Below are 17,175 nucleotides of genomic sequence, written 5' to 3' on the forward strand. Positions count from 1 at the left end.
TGACGAAGGAGCCACATACAAGCACCACCACTCTGCATCGATGTCAGTTTCTTTCTTTACTCCGTCCGTGCTCTTGGAAGCAAGCCCAGCCATAATCCAAAGTACCAGTGTGTAAATCTCTGATTTGTGACCTTTTTAGATGAAAAAAGCAACCATTCCACTGAATGGGGAGGAAGGAGAGTGGTGAGGAATCTGCAGTTAGACAGATTAGGCACTAGAAAGAGCGTTATTGAAGATAAGTAACAAGTTCTTTTGAAAGATACTTCTAAACCCTGATTTTTCACCTCCTAAATAGGTACCAAAGCAGTACCTCAAAAGGTGGTGGGTCTGTGGGATGGTTCTGATTAAAACGTCCTGAAGGACCGAATGGGTGATGTGCCCTCGTCCAACGTGGCAGTAGTTCTTCATGAGCATGTGCACTGACGCCCTTGCCGCACCTGATAGATAGGAAGAATAGGCACTTTGCTTGACAACTCCGTGGTAGCAGCCTTGGCCAGTCCTTCTGGAGGCTCCTTCTTCTTGGCCAGTGCTTAGCAAAGCCCAACGCAGAGGACAATCCATCTTCATAGAGTATTTTTCTGCACTGCCTTGTCTTTCTTCGCATACAGAAGTCCTGTGCTCCACTCTGTCCGTAATGCATCTGAAACTGCAGTGAGCAAAAGCTTTGACACTATGGGGGTTATTACAACTTTGGAGGAGGTGTTAATCCGTCCCAAAAGTGACGGTAAAGTGACGGATATACCACCAGCCGTATTACGAGTTCCATAGGATATAATGGACTCGTAATACGGTTGGTGGTATATCCGTCACTTTACCGTCACTTTTGGGATGGATTAACACCTCCTCCAAAGTTGTAATAACCCCCTATGTGTTCTCAGCAGTGGCAAAAAGATCTAGCAATTGTTCCTCCCAATGCTGAAAGATGCCTTTGCCACGTTTGGATGTAACTACCATCTGTGATCTGCCAGGCACCACCAGCTAACTTTGCCCACCCAGGCATTAAAATATCCTGCCAGGACGTTCACAATTGTCATGCTTCAGCCAGCTCCAGAGACAAAGTACCTCTTGGCACAGGACCAAGGACCTCACCCCACCCTGCTTGTTATAACAGATGGTGGTGGTGGTGTTCCTGAGAACTTAAACTAGCCTCCCTTTGATGGATGGTAGGAAGACTTTCAGCACTGTGCGAATGGCCTGCAATGCCAACAGGTTGATATGGAGACAGGTCTCCGCTGTAGACCAGAGTCCTCCGAGGTCCATCTCTCCCAGATGACCTTCTAATCTTAGCAATGATGCCTCCATCTCAGCTCTAGGTGGGCAGGGAGAATGGTCATCCGCTGGTCCAATTTCAGTCAAGAAGCCACCAATGCAGGTCTTTTGCAGTATCTTCCGAAACCTGGATGGAATCTTCCTCTGCTGGGCCCACTGAGACTTAAGATTCCAGTGCACAGCCTGCATATGCCACCTAGTGTAGATGAAGAGCAGGATGTGGGGGCCCAAGAGGCCAAGAAGCCTGAGAGCCACTCTCACAGAGACCGAGGACTGATGCTAAAACTTTAGGATCATAGGATGAATGTCCATGACCAGTTGTGATAAAGGGAAGGCTAGGTGCAGAACCACATCCAGAATGGCCATAATCAAAGGGAGCCTTTGCAAAGAAGTCAAGTGTGACTTTGACTTTGGCACATTGATAGTGAACTCCAACAAAGTTAGGAGGTTTGCTGTCGTTTAGAAGTGGTCTGTGACTAACTTTTGCGGGCCTGCCTTCAACTGCCAGTTGAGGGTAGGGGATAGCTGGAATCCCCAGCCTCCAAAGGTGTGCTGCGACCACCCCCATGGGCCAACAACCGAGGGGTACTGGTGAAGCTAAAGGGGAGAATGGCAAATTGAAGATGCTCCTGGGGTAACTTCATCCGCAAGTAGCATCTATGGAACTGTGGGACTGGTACATGAAAAGAAGCGTCCTGCAGGACAAAAGCCACAATACAGTCATCTGGATCCAGGGCAGACAGAACCTGTCCCCAATTGCCTTGTGTTTGCTGCAGAGAAGCAAGAGGAACAACTAAGAGTAGAAAATATGAGCCTGGCTCTTAACTTCCTGTTCCTGTGTCTGCCTTCATGAACCCCCAGAACAGGGATAGCAAGGACAGTGGCCGGCATAACAATGAATAAACCACAGGTCACAAGTGCTACCTGGCTACCCACAACTGATGTTCTTGACTGCCTGCGTGTGTTATTAGACAGAGTTACCACACATTCTAAAGCCCAAAAGTAGCTTTGATACCAGCTCACATTAAATTATTTAAATATATATGTTTGAAGGGAAACAGTAGCTACATTGGCATATTTATTTCCTGATGGTTACTTCTAACTGCAGATTCCTGACCTGTAGAATGTTCCCCAGGTGCCAAACTTGATCAGTGCTCAAGCGTAAAACTGAATGGCACTGTGTGGTTCTTTGTTGCCCCAGAGTGATGGAGTAGAGCTGTATATAAGCGCCTATCCTGGGTATTGACATCACTTCCTTTATTTCTACCCTTTCAAATGCTGTTCTGGAGCTACCCAAACTCTCATCGTATTTGATGATCTTCCGATTGAAATCCAGTGTACAACAGAATGACAACCCACCTAAAACAACACGGTTCAAACCGTGCCATGACTGTAGGAAACAGATGTCAGTAATGGACCCAGGCGAAGTGGGCCTTTGCTGGTTGGATGTGAAGCACAAAGTCGTGCAGTGAGTGGGCCCCCATGCTATCAAAGGTGATCCAGGACCGTAAAGCGAAGCTGTGTTTAATTGAACATGGGAAGAAGTCATGGACTTCACATAAGTCCTGCTGTAAATGGAGGGTGCAGGGCTGCTCCAGAGGTCGAGCTCATGACAACTCTGCTTCACAGTCAACAGTATCTGGTAGGTCGAAGTCAAAATCGAAGAGGATAAACAAGAAGGTGAAGCAGGACTCGACTGCATCCCTCCACTGTCTAGTTGAGAGAAGTTGCAAGTGTGTCAAGGTGGCACTCAACCTCACTCCTGATCCGCAACTAAGAAGCTGATTCCACAGTGGATCCAGAAGCACCTTGAGTTCCCTGAACCATTGGTAATGCCACGGCAGGTCTTGAACTTTAAGGAGGCCATGCTACATATTTTTGCAAATCTTCCAGCTCCCTCTGGCTCGTCTTTGGGCCCCAAGGATTCATAGGAGTGTCTAGGTAGGTTACCATCAGTGGGTCCATTCCAGGCCTCATCTGAGCCCCTGTAACATGCTCCTGGCTTCCACCCTGGCTGCAAAATCTGCGCCTGTCCCTCTTTCGCTGACACCAGTACTGATGTTGCCAGAGGGGATCCAGTGCTGAGTCCGATGTCTGACCCCAGGCCAACATCGTCTCGACCCTGTACTTGTGGGAATTTCCCTGGTGCTGAAGGCCTTCCTGCTGTCCATCAAGGAGAGGCCCGTGCAGGTTCTTACAGACAACACTACAGCCGTGTGGTATTGCAATAAGCAGGATGCCGTGTGGTCCGGGGCTCTGTGTGTATTGAATGCCCATGGACTCCGGTGATTATTCAAGTGTGAGCAAATTCACCCATATTCTCTTTTGTTTACAGGGTGGCACCTTCTTACCCTAGGTTCAAATGTGAAGTATCCTTGCACAAGTCCTAATCTGAGACTGCCTTCCTACTAACACTACTTGTGGGTTACCCCACTGGGTTTCCTGGTTTAGTCCTCAAACACCAAAATCTCATCATTATTACATTAGTATAACTTTCATTGAATGAATAGGCGTGATATTCAAACACTCATTAGTTCAATCCATTCCCGCACTTGAACTGATGTGTTCATTAGTGCGCCCAATCGGGAAAGAATTCCGAACCTTATGTGGTCCTTTATAAGGGGGTGTCCTGTTAAATGAAAAAAACAATGTTGCTAATTAATTGATTGCACACTTGTCACTCAATTCTCATTAAAGATATATCAATGGGCTATATACTTATATCATAAGTTATATTCATTAGTACTGTTATGAAATAAATACTGTACAAAGGATTCTTTGATTGTAAACTAGAAACCATACCATTATGTACATCAGTAAACGACTCCTTTTATTTTCATATGCCTCCATTTGTCATATGTGGTTTATGTTAGTATTCTGTTACTGACAACCCAAGCCATGGTCTACTCTAAATCTTTGTTGTGATCACCTATTGATAGGTGTTTTGTCCCTTTGTGTCAGTGTGTTCAGCTAGAATTTGATCTACAGTGGATGCAATTCATACTATTTATCGATATTTATGACTTTTTGTAATCTGAATGCCCAGAAAAAGCAAAATTGTGTAACCAAACTAAAATCCATGCTGGCTACACCAAGATATCACTCCCCAACTGAGCATCAAAAATGCATTGTATTGTTTAGTTATTGCTAAACGCACCTATACACTAACAGACTCTGTTGTGAGAGTCTCACAATGTAAGCTTACTATGTCTCGCTGCACCTCTGTCCTCAGTTCTGCGTTCTGAACGTAGTTAAGTGGCCACATGTACACCTATTTTTGTATTGTTTTTTTTCAATGAGCATTAAATTAGGACTGAAGATTATTTGGTAGTGACCATATTGGAAAGGTAATAAGCCATCTGTGTGCTTCTCTTGCTTCCATTTCTCAATGAACATCGAAATGGGACTGTAAACTAGTGCCAGCTTACAAGTGGCCATGCTGGAAGGAGGGATGTACAATGCCTCTATGGATTGTTCTATGATAAATTAGTCATAGTATGTCTGTGTGAACTTAACTGACTCTGACCTAATTACGTCGAGGTGTTCTGACATGAATAAAGGCTACTTGTGTGAATTGAGAAGACTTAATGTGAAGTAGTATAAAGCCCTCTGCATATATTTTAGCATTCTGAATACTGGTTGAGTGGTCATCTTTATTTCAGTTAACGTTCACATGCGACTGGGAACTAGTGTTAGCTGTGCAGTGACCATATTAGAAAGTTGATATACCAAGTATGTTCCCCTCTTTCTACCATTCTCTCAATAAACATCGAAATGGGACTGAAAACTAGTACTGGCTTAGAAGTGGCCACATCAGAATTGATGTTTTCCAATGTTTCTATGTAGTATTCTATCGTGAATGAGTCGTAATATGGTGATGTGAACTTTACCGACTCTGAACTAGTTGCGTAATTGTGATCTGACATAAATCGAGGTTGCTTATGTAATGTAGAAGACTTGATATGAAACTCAATCTGATGTAGTGTAAAACCCCCCAAATGAAAAAAAATATATAATAATTACATACAGGAATTCAAAGATGGTGACAATACTTTACGAGGTTTGGAGATAACATACATATTCTGGACGATCATTCAATCCTTCTGGTATTACTAAATCTAGTTTCTTTATCCAAAATAATCTTCATTTGGACAATTCTTTTTTACTTTCAGCCTAATACCTTGTTTGGACTACTTCCAAACACTGTAAAACATACTTGGCTATATTATGTCCATGATTATAAAGTGGATAACTAGTAGAGATTTGTCATTTGTCATTCTTATATTACTTTTGTGCTCAATCAATCTTGTTTTTATTTTGCACTCAGTTTTGCCCATGTATACTAATCCACCTGGGCATTTGAGCATGTATATCATATTGGTATAATCACATATAGCTGTTTTTCTTAATCTTATTTTGTTTCCTTTGAAGGGAAGTGTGATTTCTGTTCCTTTTAAGATGTTCTTGTAGTTATGCTGTTATTGCCTTTGTATTTTTCCACCCAAGATTTGTTAGTGTAACTTAACCGTTCTTTTTAAGTTTTTGGATCATATGCAAACATCTGCTGTGTTCCTTTAAAATCTGGTTCAATTTGCAACATTGGACAACATCGAAGGATTGTCATTCTTATTTTCATGCTGTCATTGGAAGATTTAGACACAAATACTAGTCTGTTTTTTTCTCTGAAAATTAGGCTTCTCTTTCAATAGCTCCAACCAATCTTTTGAATCTGTTCGTTTCACAGCATTTTTAAGTAAGTTATCCAGATAACCCCATCTTTACATTTTCTACACATTATCAATGTGCTTTGTTCATACGTTCCCACATAGGAAGTCATTCTCTTTGTTCGTAGTAATTGGGAGTACAGTAAGTGTGTCTTCAGAGAAAGGATGCTCTGTTCCTTTGGAGGTGCTTGGAACGTCAGGGTATCTCCCTGATCGCAAACCACTTGGCAGAATTCATGAATGCCAGGACGGACATGCTCAGCCAACGGTAGGTGACTGATCACAAATTACATCTAAACATCGAGTTGGCACAGGTTGTCCTCTGACAATGGGGAGAACCTTGGCTAGATCCCTTCGTCACTGCTGAGAGAGCGCAGTGTCCCAACTTTCCACACTGCAGGAACCCCAAGGGCTTTTACTAGGTGATACATTTCAGCTGGAGCTGAACATGGGCTCCTGTATACCTTTCTGCCTCTGCCTCTCCATCCCAGAGTTTCAAAGATCAGGAATGCTTGGACCCAAGTCATCCTGGTTGCTGTGGACTGGGCAAGGACAGCTTGGTACCTAGAACTTCAGAGTATGAGTATCTGCCTTTCAGTCAGACTACCATTTTGGGATGATATTCTGTCACAGCAAGGCAGGGTTCTCCAGTGAAACCTTTACAATCTGCTCCTCCAAGTGTGGAGGCTGAGCAGCTGCAGTTGAATGCATTTGTTTTCCTACCGGAGGTTGTTGATGTCACCCTGCCTGGCAGGTGCCATTCCATGAAGTGTTTACTTGGGTGCTGGGACTAATTTGTAGCATGGTGTGGAGTCTGCAAGACAGCCCCTTTACTTGCCACACTGTCATATATGTTGTTGTTTGCATTGTCTTCGGCCCAGCAAGCGCTTGCACAGGGCATTGTTAACGGTAATTTGTCGGGCCTTTCTGCGTTTACCGGGCCAACTGTCCTTGTTTAAATCACCTTGTTTTCTAAAAGGTTTGAACCATATGTTTATTCCCAGACCCCTTTGAGATGCGGTTAGAAGTAGCCACGAGAAGAAAACTTGCTTACCTTTGGTAATGTTGTTTCGAGGGTGTACTCTATCTAACCGCAGGTTTCCCACTGCCCTCCTGTTTCCCCGATTTGTGGAGTAGTCTCTTTTACCATCGACAAAGACCCTAAATTAAACATCTGTACACTGGTACCTCCAATAGTTTTGTGCTGTGTGTCTGAGGACATGGAAAGATTTGTGCAAGGAACTGATGCCATGTGGCTCTGCTCCATCACTACTGGACGGAACAAAGCCAACACTGAGCTGCGCAACATCACTTACAGGAGCACTGCTATGAAAGGTTTCCAGATCCAGCCTGGTGCCTGAGGAATATTCTACAGTTGAGGTATCAGCAGTTAGCTAAAGTATCCACCAGAAAGAAGGTTAACAAAGGTAAGTGATTTGTTCTTCAGAGTACAATATCTGTAGCCTGAAAATCAATGCACCAAGTATTTAGGGGTTAATTAAGTTACTGCAGGCATCTACTGAATTCTGAGACCTTATAAATGACTCAGTCTTCAGCCTTATCCCTCACAAATCTCCTCAGTGATTTGCAATCTTTTTACAATGCACAGGCTAGGGAACTATATCTGATATATCCATTCCTGTATATAAATCTTTTCAATAAAAGTTTTATTTAGAAACATAAAATGAATATGAAAACACTAAGCAAGATAATAATTGATGGCTTGCCATAGCTTTTTTTTTAGGTGGAAAGTGTACACTGAGGTATGTGGGTAGCACCTTGAAAAGTACCTTTTATCCTACGTTAATTGACTAGAAATGCCCCTTTTAAAAAATGAATGAGTTGAGGACCAGACAGTATATAAATGGAACTGTATTTTTACTGAAACCCCACAATAACTGATATTTCTTACTGAAGATTTAGTTCAGTTTGTAAAGGCCAAGAACCGCAAAGTGGTGACAGTAATCAGCTAGATTAAATGTGCATGATTGTTTCAAAAACTACTTCACAAGGATCATTACATTCTTTGTATTGTTGAGGTTGCACGTGGAAGTGAGAATCAGGTCTGAGGAACTAAGCTTTGTGTGGAATGGAACCGGTTTCCACAAATTGCTCTATAAATGGTTGTGATTTCTTCCTTTCAGAGATAACATGGGAGCACGGCAGGGAGCGACGTTGGATCACACTCTCCTTGGGCACAGTGGACCGACAGACCTGGATGTTGCCATGTTCCATCGAGACGCTGGTGGAGGTACAGTTGGAACTCAGGGCACGAATTTCCTTTGAAAATGCTTACTTCACTCCTAGCTTTGTAAAAGACAAAGTGGTGTTTGCGGTACAAGACTTCACTAGTACAGGTCCCTGTACATTAAGTGAAACCTCAACAGAGTGTTGTTATTTCTAACACTCAAAACCAGAAGAAAGTCCAAAGCAGTGGATGTGAACCCTATATCAGTAGATATAACAAGATTTTTATCAGCATGTTTTTATAGTATGCATGGTTTTATAGATTGTTGATGGACTAACACTCATAGCAAATATCAGGCAAGAACTTGCCAATGAGAACCCGCAGTGGACAGGAAATATTTCTTTTGGTGGTCACTGGGTTGCATAGAAAAGATAATGTTTCGTCGCAATAGCTCCTGCATGACTCTCTGTGTCAGTTTGCATGTCTTGCTAATATATTTATCATCTACCCCCAAATACCTAAATTTTAAAATCTCAACCTTTTCACCCTTCGGGACCCTGCTCAACTCGAGTCAGGCTCTGTTTAATATACCACACTTAATTCGGAGCACTACGTTTGACCAGTCATTTTATAAATGGCCTCAACCTTTTGGAACGTCCTCCCTACAGAAGTCAGAATCAAAACCTCCTTGACAGGGTTTAGAAAGATCTCTAGGGCCATCCTTTTTGGTTAGGTTTGCACTTATACCAGTGTCAAGATTGCCATATTCAGCAGTGGTACTAGATAAGTGTAGTTAGTGTAGTCAGTAATTCAAGAGGTAAATTATAGATCCACACATGTAAGAGTATGTGTTGGGTAGAAAGCACAAGAGATATGAGGTCATGCTGTAGAGATCATCTATTAAAGCACAATAATACATTATTACAGTAGTATGTCACAATACACCCCTTATTCTCAACAACACCAAACATTCTCAACGCACTTGGGATTGAGCAAGCTTACCGAGTAGAAACCATGAACAAGGTCAATAAGTGATGCTATATCCCTTCCCTCTAAAGGGAGCTTTCACAGCCTGAAGTGCCCAACACTTTCCTACTGATCTACTTGTCTGGCTGCACCAAATGGAAAAAATTCTAAGATTCGAATGAGTAACTTACAATTGCATCTTAATAGCAGAAAGCAAAGATCTTACTTCCTTTGTTTAATGTTTCTTTATCTCTGCACAAGGCAGAGGAAAAAGGAGAGAGGAAACAAAAGTAAGAAGAACCGCGGTTTGATGAAGTTGACATTGTCAATAAATGTACCTTTATAATTTACCTTCCATCCATTATGAATAGCCACCCAATTCCAGCTGTACGTCATCCGTTCAATCAGACTTGTAAACATAACATCGTCTATCCATTCTCCAGCATGTTGAAGTCAGTGTGCTGTGAGTACTTAAAAAAAAGCCTTATAGAAGAATGTCCTCCCTTTTCCCAGGAATAAATGTACTTACTGTTAGTCCCTCCAGTTAACTGAAAAGTTGCTTTACAGTTCAGAGTTCCTAAAATGAGGAAAGATCAGATTCACAGGAGCTCTTTTTTCTCCACTTTCTTGACAGTAATTTGGCCTCTCACGTCCCTCAAGTGAAAGTGAGAAAAATGATATTTTTACTAGGAAAGTAAAATTGTTTCTTCTAGAAAGCGACTTGAGAACTGCTGTCCAAGCCCGTGTACTCTTGCATCTCGATGGTGGTAATGTCCTACTCCATGGCCTCGTAGATTGTACCCTGGCACCCTTTAGGGGCATCCTACACCCGCAGCATGTCGGGCCCTGGGCCAGAAGAAATATGATCACATCACCCTCATGGGACTCCATTGGCTTCCCTTGCCAGCCCGCACTGTTATCAAAACCAGCTGCTTCATTTACAAAGCCATCACAACCTGGCACACCCCCCGCCAGACACCTTCAGACTGCAGACTAACAAGTGTAAAACAGAAAAAAAACAAAATGGGTCTTTCCATCTATGCACCCAGGATCTGCTACAACACCCCCATATCCATCAGGACGGCCCCAACTCTGATCCACTTTAGTAAAAAGTTGAAGTCTCACCTCTTTAAAGAACACAACATCACAATGCACTAACTATCCACAACTCTGCTTCCTCTCCTATTGTTTGCAGAGTGTAAGCTTGACATATACAGAGCTCTGCTACCTTTTGGCTAGTTTCACACTGTAGAGAACCTGTGTCCATACATACAGAAATCTAAAGGCTTTCTTGTTCCCTACCTTATCCAATGCCCTTGAAGTTTTAGTATCTGTGTCAAGAGGACAAATGAGCAAACTTGCCCTTTTGAAGTACACATAGCAGAGCATAATCAAGATTGACCTTGAGACTACACCCTTGATGGAGGACTTTGAACTGCTACAGAACCTTGGGAACTGTTTTCAGCTCCTAAAAGGTTGCTTTGAACTCCTTCACCTGCCCTTTCACCCACTGTTTGAGGTTTTCCTGAGTCATCATTTTCTCCTCCTCATCCTGTTCCACTTCTCAACCAGTATTGTTTTGCCACTGTACAGGGCCCAGGGATGGCAGTGTTCAGCATATGGAATAACTCCAGGCCTCCACTAATCATAAAAATGCTACCAGACCTGCAGGTCTAGTGACCTCAGTAATCTACTCGATCTAACAGTAATGCGCATGTCCCATAAAATGGCCTAAATTGTGTGATCCTAGGCAAATATTTTATTTCATTGTGTGACATTTTTCTGCATTATCAAATATGAGACAACCTTCAAATGTGGGAGTTCAGCATGTCGGCCGTACAAAAACTCTTGTTTGATTTAATAGACTAGACGTTTGCTCCATGTATAATAAAAATGTAGCCCACATATATGGTACACTTGGCCCCAAACTTGTCTCTTAGTTCACTAACACCAGTGTCAACAGGGACAGGAATGTTTCTCAGTTCAAAGCTCTCACTGTTAATAAATATATTAATAAAGCATGTTGTGATGGTGCACTGTCATTTACAGACAGCGCCCTTTCATTGTACTGCCCATTAACATTCCCACCGACATGCAGTTTTATTGCTAAAACTATATAGCATACAAACAATGTGTGGAAACCATATTTCAGTAACAAACTATCCCTTGCACATCACAAAGTGAAGTGTTGTCATTTGTTTTGATCCTCTTATAATCCTTGTTTCCATCGCACTTCATAATTTTAAAAACGTGCTTTTCTAACTACTGAAATACCAGCTCAATTGTCAGATAGTTCAGTTTACTTTTCTTTCTCTGACTGCAAAGTTGAAGGATTTTGTAAGCACTAATCTCCAGGAGTAATATGAGCAGCATTTTGTAAGAAGCCATAAGCTGACATTAGACCTCTGTCTTTGAATGAGCAACAAATGTGAAGAGATAACAGGATTTAATGACATCTTAATGGTTAATTCACTTTCTGAATGAGCAGAAGATCAGTTTTTTTGCTAGTTGAGCTCTCTGCCAGACTGGGCCAATAAGCCCTGAAAATAGTCCGCCCTGATAAATTCTGACTCGCCGTAGCAAGTGGGCGAGCATTTTTCTTTCAACTCGCCCATCACTGCTAAAACTTGACACAAACACCGTCAGCCAGTTAAATAACTCTCTGAACCACTGAAGGATTGTACCTCAGAAAAACAAATGTGCCTACAGATAGCGATACTGTATCTGCTGATGATCAGGACAAACCACCAACATGTTTAAAGGTTTCATGATGTTATTCCAAAACCTGTCCAGGCTCCTCCTTTGACCCTACCCTCAAAGCCAGCTTCACTTTTGACTGTTGTCTACGTTTGCCACTCCGGCGTAGCATAACCTAATCTTGGAATGCAGTAGTCCATTATTAATATTTGGGTTGTGGTGATGGCAAACTTTTGCGCACTGTTTCAAACCCAGTGTGACAACCTCAATCAACAACGTACTAATGGAGTCTCATTGACACCCCAATTTCTTGATATAGAAAACTCACCCACTCTTTTGTGGCATGCTTCATCACAGGTAATCTTATCTTATCTTTGTAGTAATATACTGTGAGGATGGACTCAACTTCATCCCGGAGGTAATTCTTCTTAAAGTGATACTAGATAGGCAAAGGGATGCAGAACTTAAAATTACTTTAAGGGTAGACCCAGAAATTATTTTGTTATTTAGTACAGTCAAAGGTAAGATTACAAAAAGGGAGGGAAAGGATGTGCTTTGAGTATTATGACTCATGTATACTCATCTCTTGCCAACATGATTCTGCACAATGTATTGCCTTTGTACATCAGCGACCTTGGTCAGGGCTGAATTAGATCCCTACATACTTACTACATACATTGATGCATTCAGAACCCTAATTGGGATACCTAGGAGAACATAAAGTTAATGAGTAAAAACATCCTACTTGTACATGCACTCCTGGTGTGAATATAAACTGAAAGGGTGGGTTTTCCATTGTTACAAAATATGAAGACTCTAAAACAATATGGCACACAAGGAGAGATGGATACAAGCACTTGGTAAGTTAACTTATTCTTCCTAAGGGATATCACGTCATCATGGCCGTGAAGGTAGGCACCCCCTGTAGTCACACACTTGCACGAGTAACAAGAAGTGCCAATGCAATAGGTCTTGCATTTACTTGAGTTGGAGCTATTGGCATTGTAAATGCATAGCTGGACCTTTTTGCCACAGTAGTTGGTCAACCCTGCTGCATATTTTCATCCTTCCTGCCATATAATTCCAGTGGCCCTTCATAGAACTAAAGGACTAGTAGGCCCACTGGAATATGTTTTTAAACGAGGCCCTTAAAACACAAACTGCTCCCAAGTGCGAAACATATTTACTTGGTAGTTGGTACAGGCAACATTGCCCGTGGGACAACGAAAAAATAATTGCACTCCAAGAATGCGTGCCTTCTGGATCACTGTCCCTTTACTGCAGTCTGGGGAGTCGAACAAAATGCCTATGATTTTTCACAGCTTGAGGACAGCCATTTCACATGATATTAATGATCCTCAGTTAGTCTTGCACTGAAATATTAGGTATACATTTTTGACCATTGTACAGCATAATCAATTGTAATCTCTCCTCGGAGTTAGTTTTATAAATACACACACATCGAACTAAAAAGCAGGACAACTCTACAAATACTACTCCAAGGACTGGTTTCCAGCTTGTATCACGTTATAAAGCAGAAACATATACTAAATGAGCGTATTATGTTCTGAACTAGGGAACTTGACAACTCTACAAATAATACTGCTGGCTTCCAACTTTACAATATTACAGTTGGAAGGCCCTCTTGCATAGTAGTGTATCTTAGTAAAAACACGGCAGAGCCAGGATTTCAGAACCTTACCTGACTGTTTTCATCTCGGTCTGCAGCTACAGCTGGGGTTGGCTACACAGGGGTTGGAAGCGGCAGCAGTGCACAGATTTCAAAGGTATTCATTAAGGAGTTTTTGTAATATTGCGCTCAAACAAATAACTCATTATTCTGGAGGCCCAAAAAACAAGCATCTTCGAAGAAGAAAATAGCTTTAAAGCGCTTTGCAGTAACACGGCTGCTGCATATAAATGTTAAAGCACTAAATACTGAGGCAACATAACTTTAAAGCTATATCAGGCCTATATATTCTATGTCTAGTCATTCCGGGCCCCTTCAGCTCACTGTTACAGCTGTTTTTGTTTTCCTTTCGTGACGTTTTTCTGGTAAGAGTTCATCTAATGTAAAAATGTCACAACAACTCTGGTGATTAATATTCTTTCTGGAGAGAGAATGTACTTTTGTCTAGTGGAAGCTTGGAGTCATCATAAGGTAGCGCAGAGGGTTAACGTGCCTGCTGCAAAGAAAGTGTGCTAGGCAAATCACAAAGTGCACATAATGTAAAAATGTCAAAATTATTCTGGCCATTTATGTTCTTTCTGGAGAGTGAATGTACTTTTGACTAGTCGAAGCTTGGAGTCATTGTAAGGTATCATAGAGGGTTAATGTGCCTGCTGCAAAGAACGTGTGCTAGGCAAATCACAAAGTGCATATAAGGTAAAAATGTCAAAATAACTCTGGCGATCAGTGTTCTTCTTGAGAGAGAACGTACTTTCGTCTAGTGGAAGCGGGTAGTCATCCTATGGTAGGGCAGAGAGTTATTGTGCCTGCTGCAAAGAACATGTACTAGGCAGATTTCAAAGTGCATATAATGTAAAAATGTCAAACTAACTATGGCAATAGATGTTCTTTCTGGAGAGAGAACGTACTTTTGTCTAGAGTAAGCTTGGAGTCATTATAAAGAAGTGCAGAGGGTTAATATGCTGGCTGCAAAGAACGTGTACTGAGCAGATCAGAGTGCATATCATGTAAAAATGGCAAAACAACTGTGGCGATTAATGTTCCTTCTGGAGAGATAACAGCTTTGCATTACCACCTCCAGGTCAAATCTCGACTATGAAGTCACTCGAGGCATCTGCTGTGTGTCCTGGTGATCCTTGGTTTTGTCCACGCTTCCTACCCGTTGCGCTTCTGACTCCACAGAGACCTCATTTACCACACGGGACATATTGACATCTGCCCACAGCGTGCCCAGGCATGATAACATACCTCAGGACCTGGAAGGAAAATGCTTTCTGATGTGCCTGGAAGTGCTAGCGCTAATAAAAAACAAATATATAAATGTTTACCATGCATTATCTAAGAAGGTAATCCAGTAAGATACAAATCACGTGAATAAAAGTCAAAACCAGAAATGAAATTACTCTTATTAGGTAACAGACTAAACAATGGGAGCAGCACTTCAATGCCGCCAATCAAGTTTGCGCTGTGAGCAGCCATGGCAGCCTCAGAGTGCAGACAAAAGAAACAAATGCGTTCTGATGTCCCTGGAAGCACTATCGCTAATAAAAAACTAAAAACATAACTATTTACCATACATTATCCAAGAAGGTAATCCGGTAGCCTACCTATCATGCGAATAAAAGACAAAAGCAAAAATTAAATTACTCTTATTAGATAACAGTGTAATAAATGTGAGATGCGCTCCAATACTGCCCATCGAGTTTGCGCTCTGAGTGCCATGGCAGCCACAGAGCACAAACAAAAGAAAAAAAGTAGTTCGCACACGCTGAAGTATATCGGCAATCGTGCAATAATCAATGTAACAGGGTCAGTCTGCAAGGCGGTAACAAAACCACCCCAAGACGGGACAGACGTTAAGGATTTACCAATGACATCAAGTGATCTTTGAAAGGCAAGCCCACGAACAAATGAAAGTGATGGGCTTGAGGTGGGCGTGGTTAAAAGCCCACAGTACTTACAACAGGTTAAAAACCTTTTAGTCCATATTTTCTGATGATCGGTCTCATAAAAAAAGAGTCTGAATGTACATTCTCTAAAGAAGCCAGTTCGTTCCACAATAAATACGCGTAAAAATCAATATCTCTGTTGATTGTTAATGTTACTCGCAGCTCCTCATCTACACTCAATTCCTATGACAATAAATTAGATCTTTTTGTGTGCCAATGCTCGAAGAGATCATTAATTAATAAGTGTCTTACACTACCAATCATGGCTCGCGTTTGCTGTCCCTTCAAGCATGAATAGCCTATACTATCTCTGAAATTAAAAACTCGGTCCAAGTAGGCGTGGGCACCTGATAATGATTCTGATTTGGTGTCAACAGGCAACTCTTATGATTCTAGTATAAGGACCTGGTCTGACTGGCTGAATGAGTAGCTGGTCAGATTACAATTTGATAATTTACCCCTGAGGAGAACATGCTTGTGATAAGTCCACTTGCAAAATTCATAAATTGACATCATATTTTGAAGAATGTTGTTTAGGTCATTCTAGCCTGTAAAGTAGGTAACGCGAACCGGTTGAGAAGGAGGAAGGACAAGAACCAAGAATACTGGAATTTTTTCGCTCTGTTTCTATGCTTGTATTTTGTTTACATATGAAATCAATCTAAAGGAGCCTACATTCCTCTTTATCCATACATATTGACTAATAACTCTGTTAACAATCTTGACTGTGTGGGGATTGTCACCCATCTACTGTTTCCCAACATTTTGTTTGATTGACAGGTCAAGACTCTGACACTGATAGTGATCTCTCACTTGACGAGGAGCGCAGCCTTTCCATCCCTTCATCAGAGAGCGAGGAAAATGTCCGCCTTCGAGGCAGGTTTCAACGTCAGTTCAAGCGTGCAGCCCATAGTGAGAGGCTTCTGTCCAATGCGGCAAACTCTTCACCCAAAGGTGCATATTAGGAACATGTGGATTGTCAATATTCTGAAAGCATAACAAATGAAATCCAATGTTGATAGAGTATATCTAATCTGGAATAATTCATTCAAATCAATAAATACAAGACAGAAATTAAATTAATCTGAACTTTATAAACTATTATCACTCTATTTCAATAGTGTGCAGTGTTAATATGGTCTCACAAATATAGTCAGATACAAATATTGTCAAAAATATTGTAGTTACGTGAATATTTTCATACTGTGTATCACAGGTAGGAATATCATTTTTTAATTGTTTAATATAGTTTTTAAATATAGTTGGGTATGTATCACTTTTGTACTATTTAGATTTTATGTGCTTTAAGTTATTAAGAGATTAATTTTAGTTCGTCATTTTTTTTAAAAATTGTTTTGGGTATTTTTTTAAAGTGTTGTTTTTGAGTTAATGTTAATGTTTTTACATTATTGGTAGGTTGTTTTGTTTCTAGTGGAGCAGGCTGTAAAGATAATAAAGTATATATTTTATTTTTTGTACATTGTTTACAAGTTGGAAATTGTAATTATTTAATTGGTTAATTAAATTAATATTTTTGTAAATTATTTGTTACATTATTGAATGCATATTCATTGAAAGTATCTGTGTTCTAATTGGTTAATTACATTATGATTTTTGTAATCCATTAATTATTGTTTTTTAAATAACCTTTTTAATTTTAAATGTGTAATTGTTATTAATTATGTACATTAT

General features: G+C 41.1%; 1 protein-coding gene across 1 annotated transcript in view; it reads left to right on the top strand.

Annotated features, from left to right (window-relative positions):
• The window catches only part of CELSR3 (cadherin EGF LAG seven-pass G-type receptor 3), a 631,136-nt gene that overhangs the window by 593,879 nt on the left and 20,082 nt on the right, over positions 1 to 17,175 (top strand). Inside the window, exons 31-32 of the mRNA XM_069206219.1 lie at positions 8,138 to 8,244; positions 16,264 to 16,437. Of these exons, the coding sequence (XP_069062320.1) occupies positions 8,138 to 8,244; positions 16,264 to 16,437 (281 nt within the window). The remainder of the gene's footprint in view (positions 1 to 8,137; positions 8,245 to 16,263; positions 16,438 to 17,175) is intronic.

This window comes from Pleurodeles waltl, chromosome 9 (genome assembly GCF_031143425.1).
Source record: "Pleurodeles waltl isolate 20211129_DDA chromosome 9, aPleWal1.hap1.20221129, whole genome shotgun sequence".
Taxonomy (NCBI): Eukaryota; Metazoa; Chordata; class Amphibia; order Caudata; family Salamandridae; genus Pleurodeles; species Pleurodeles waltl.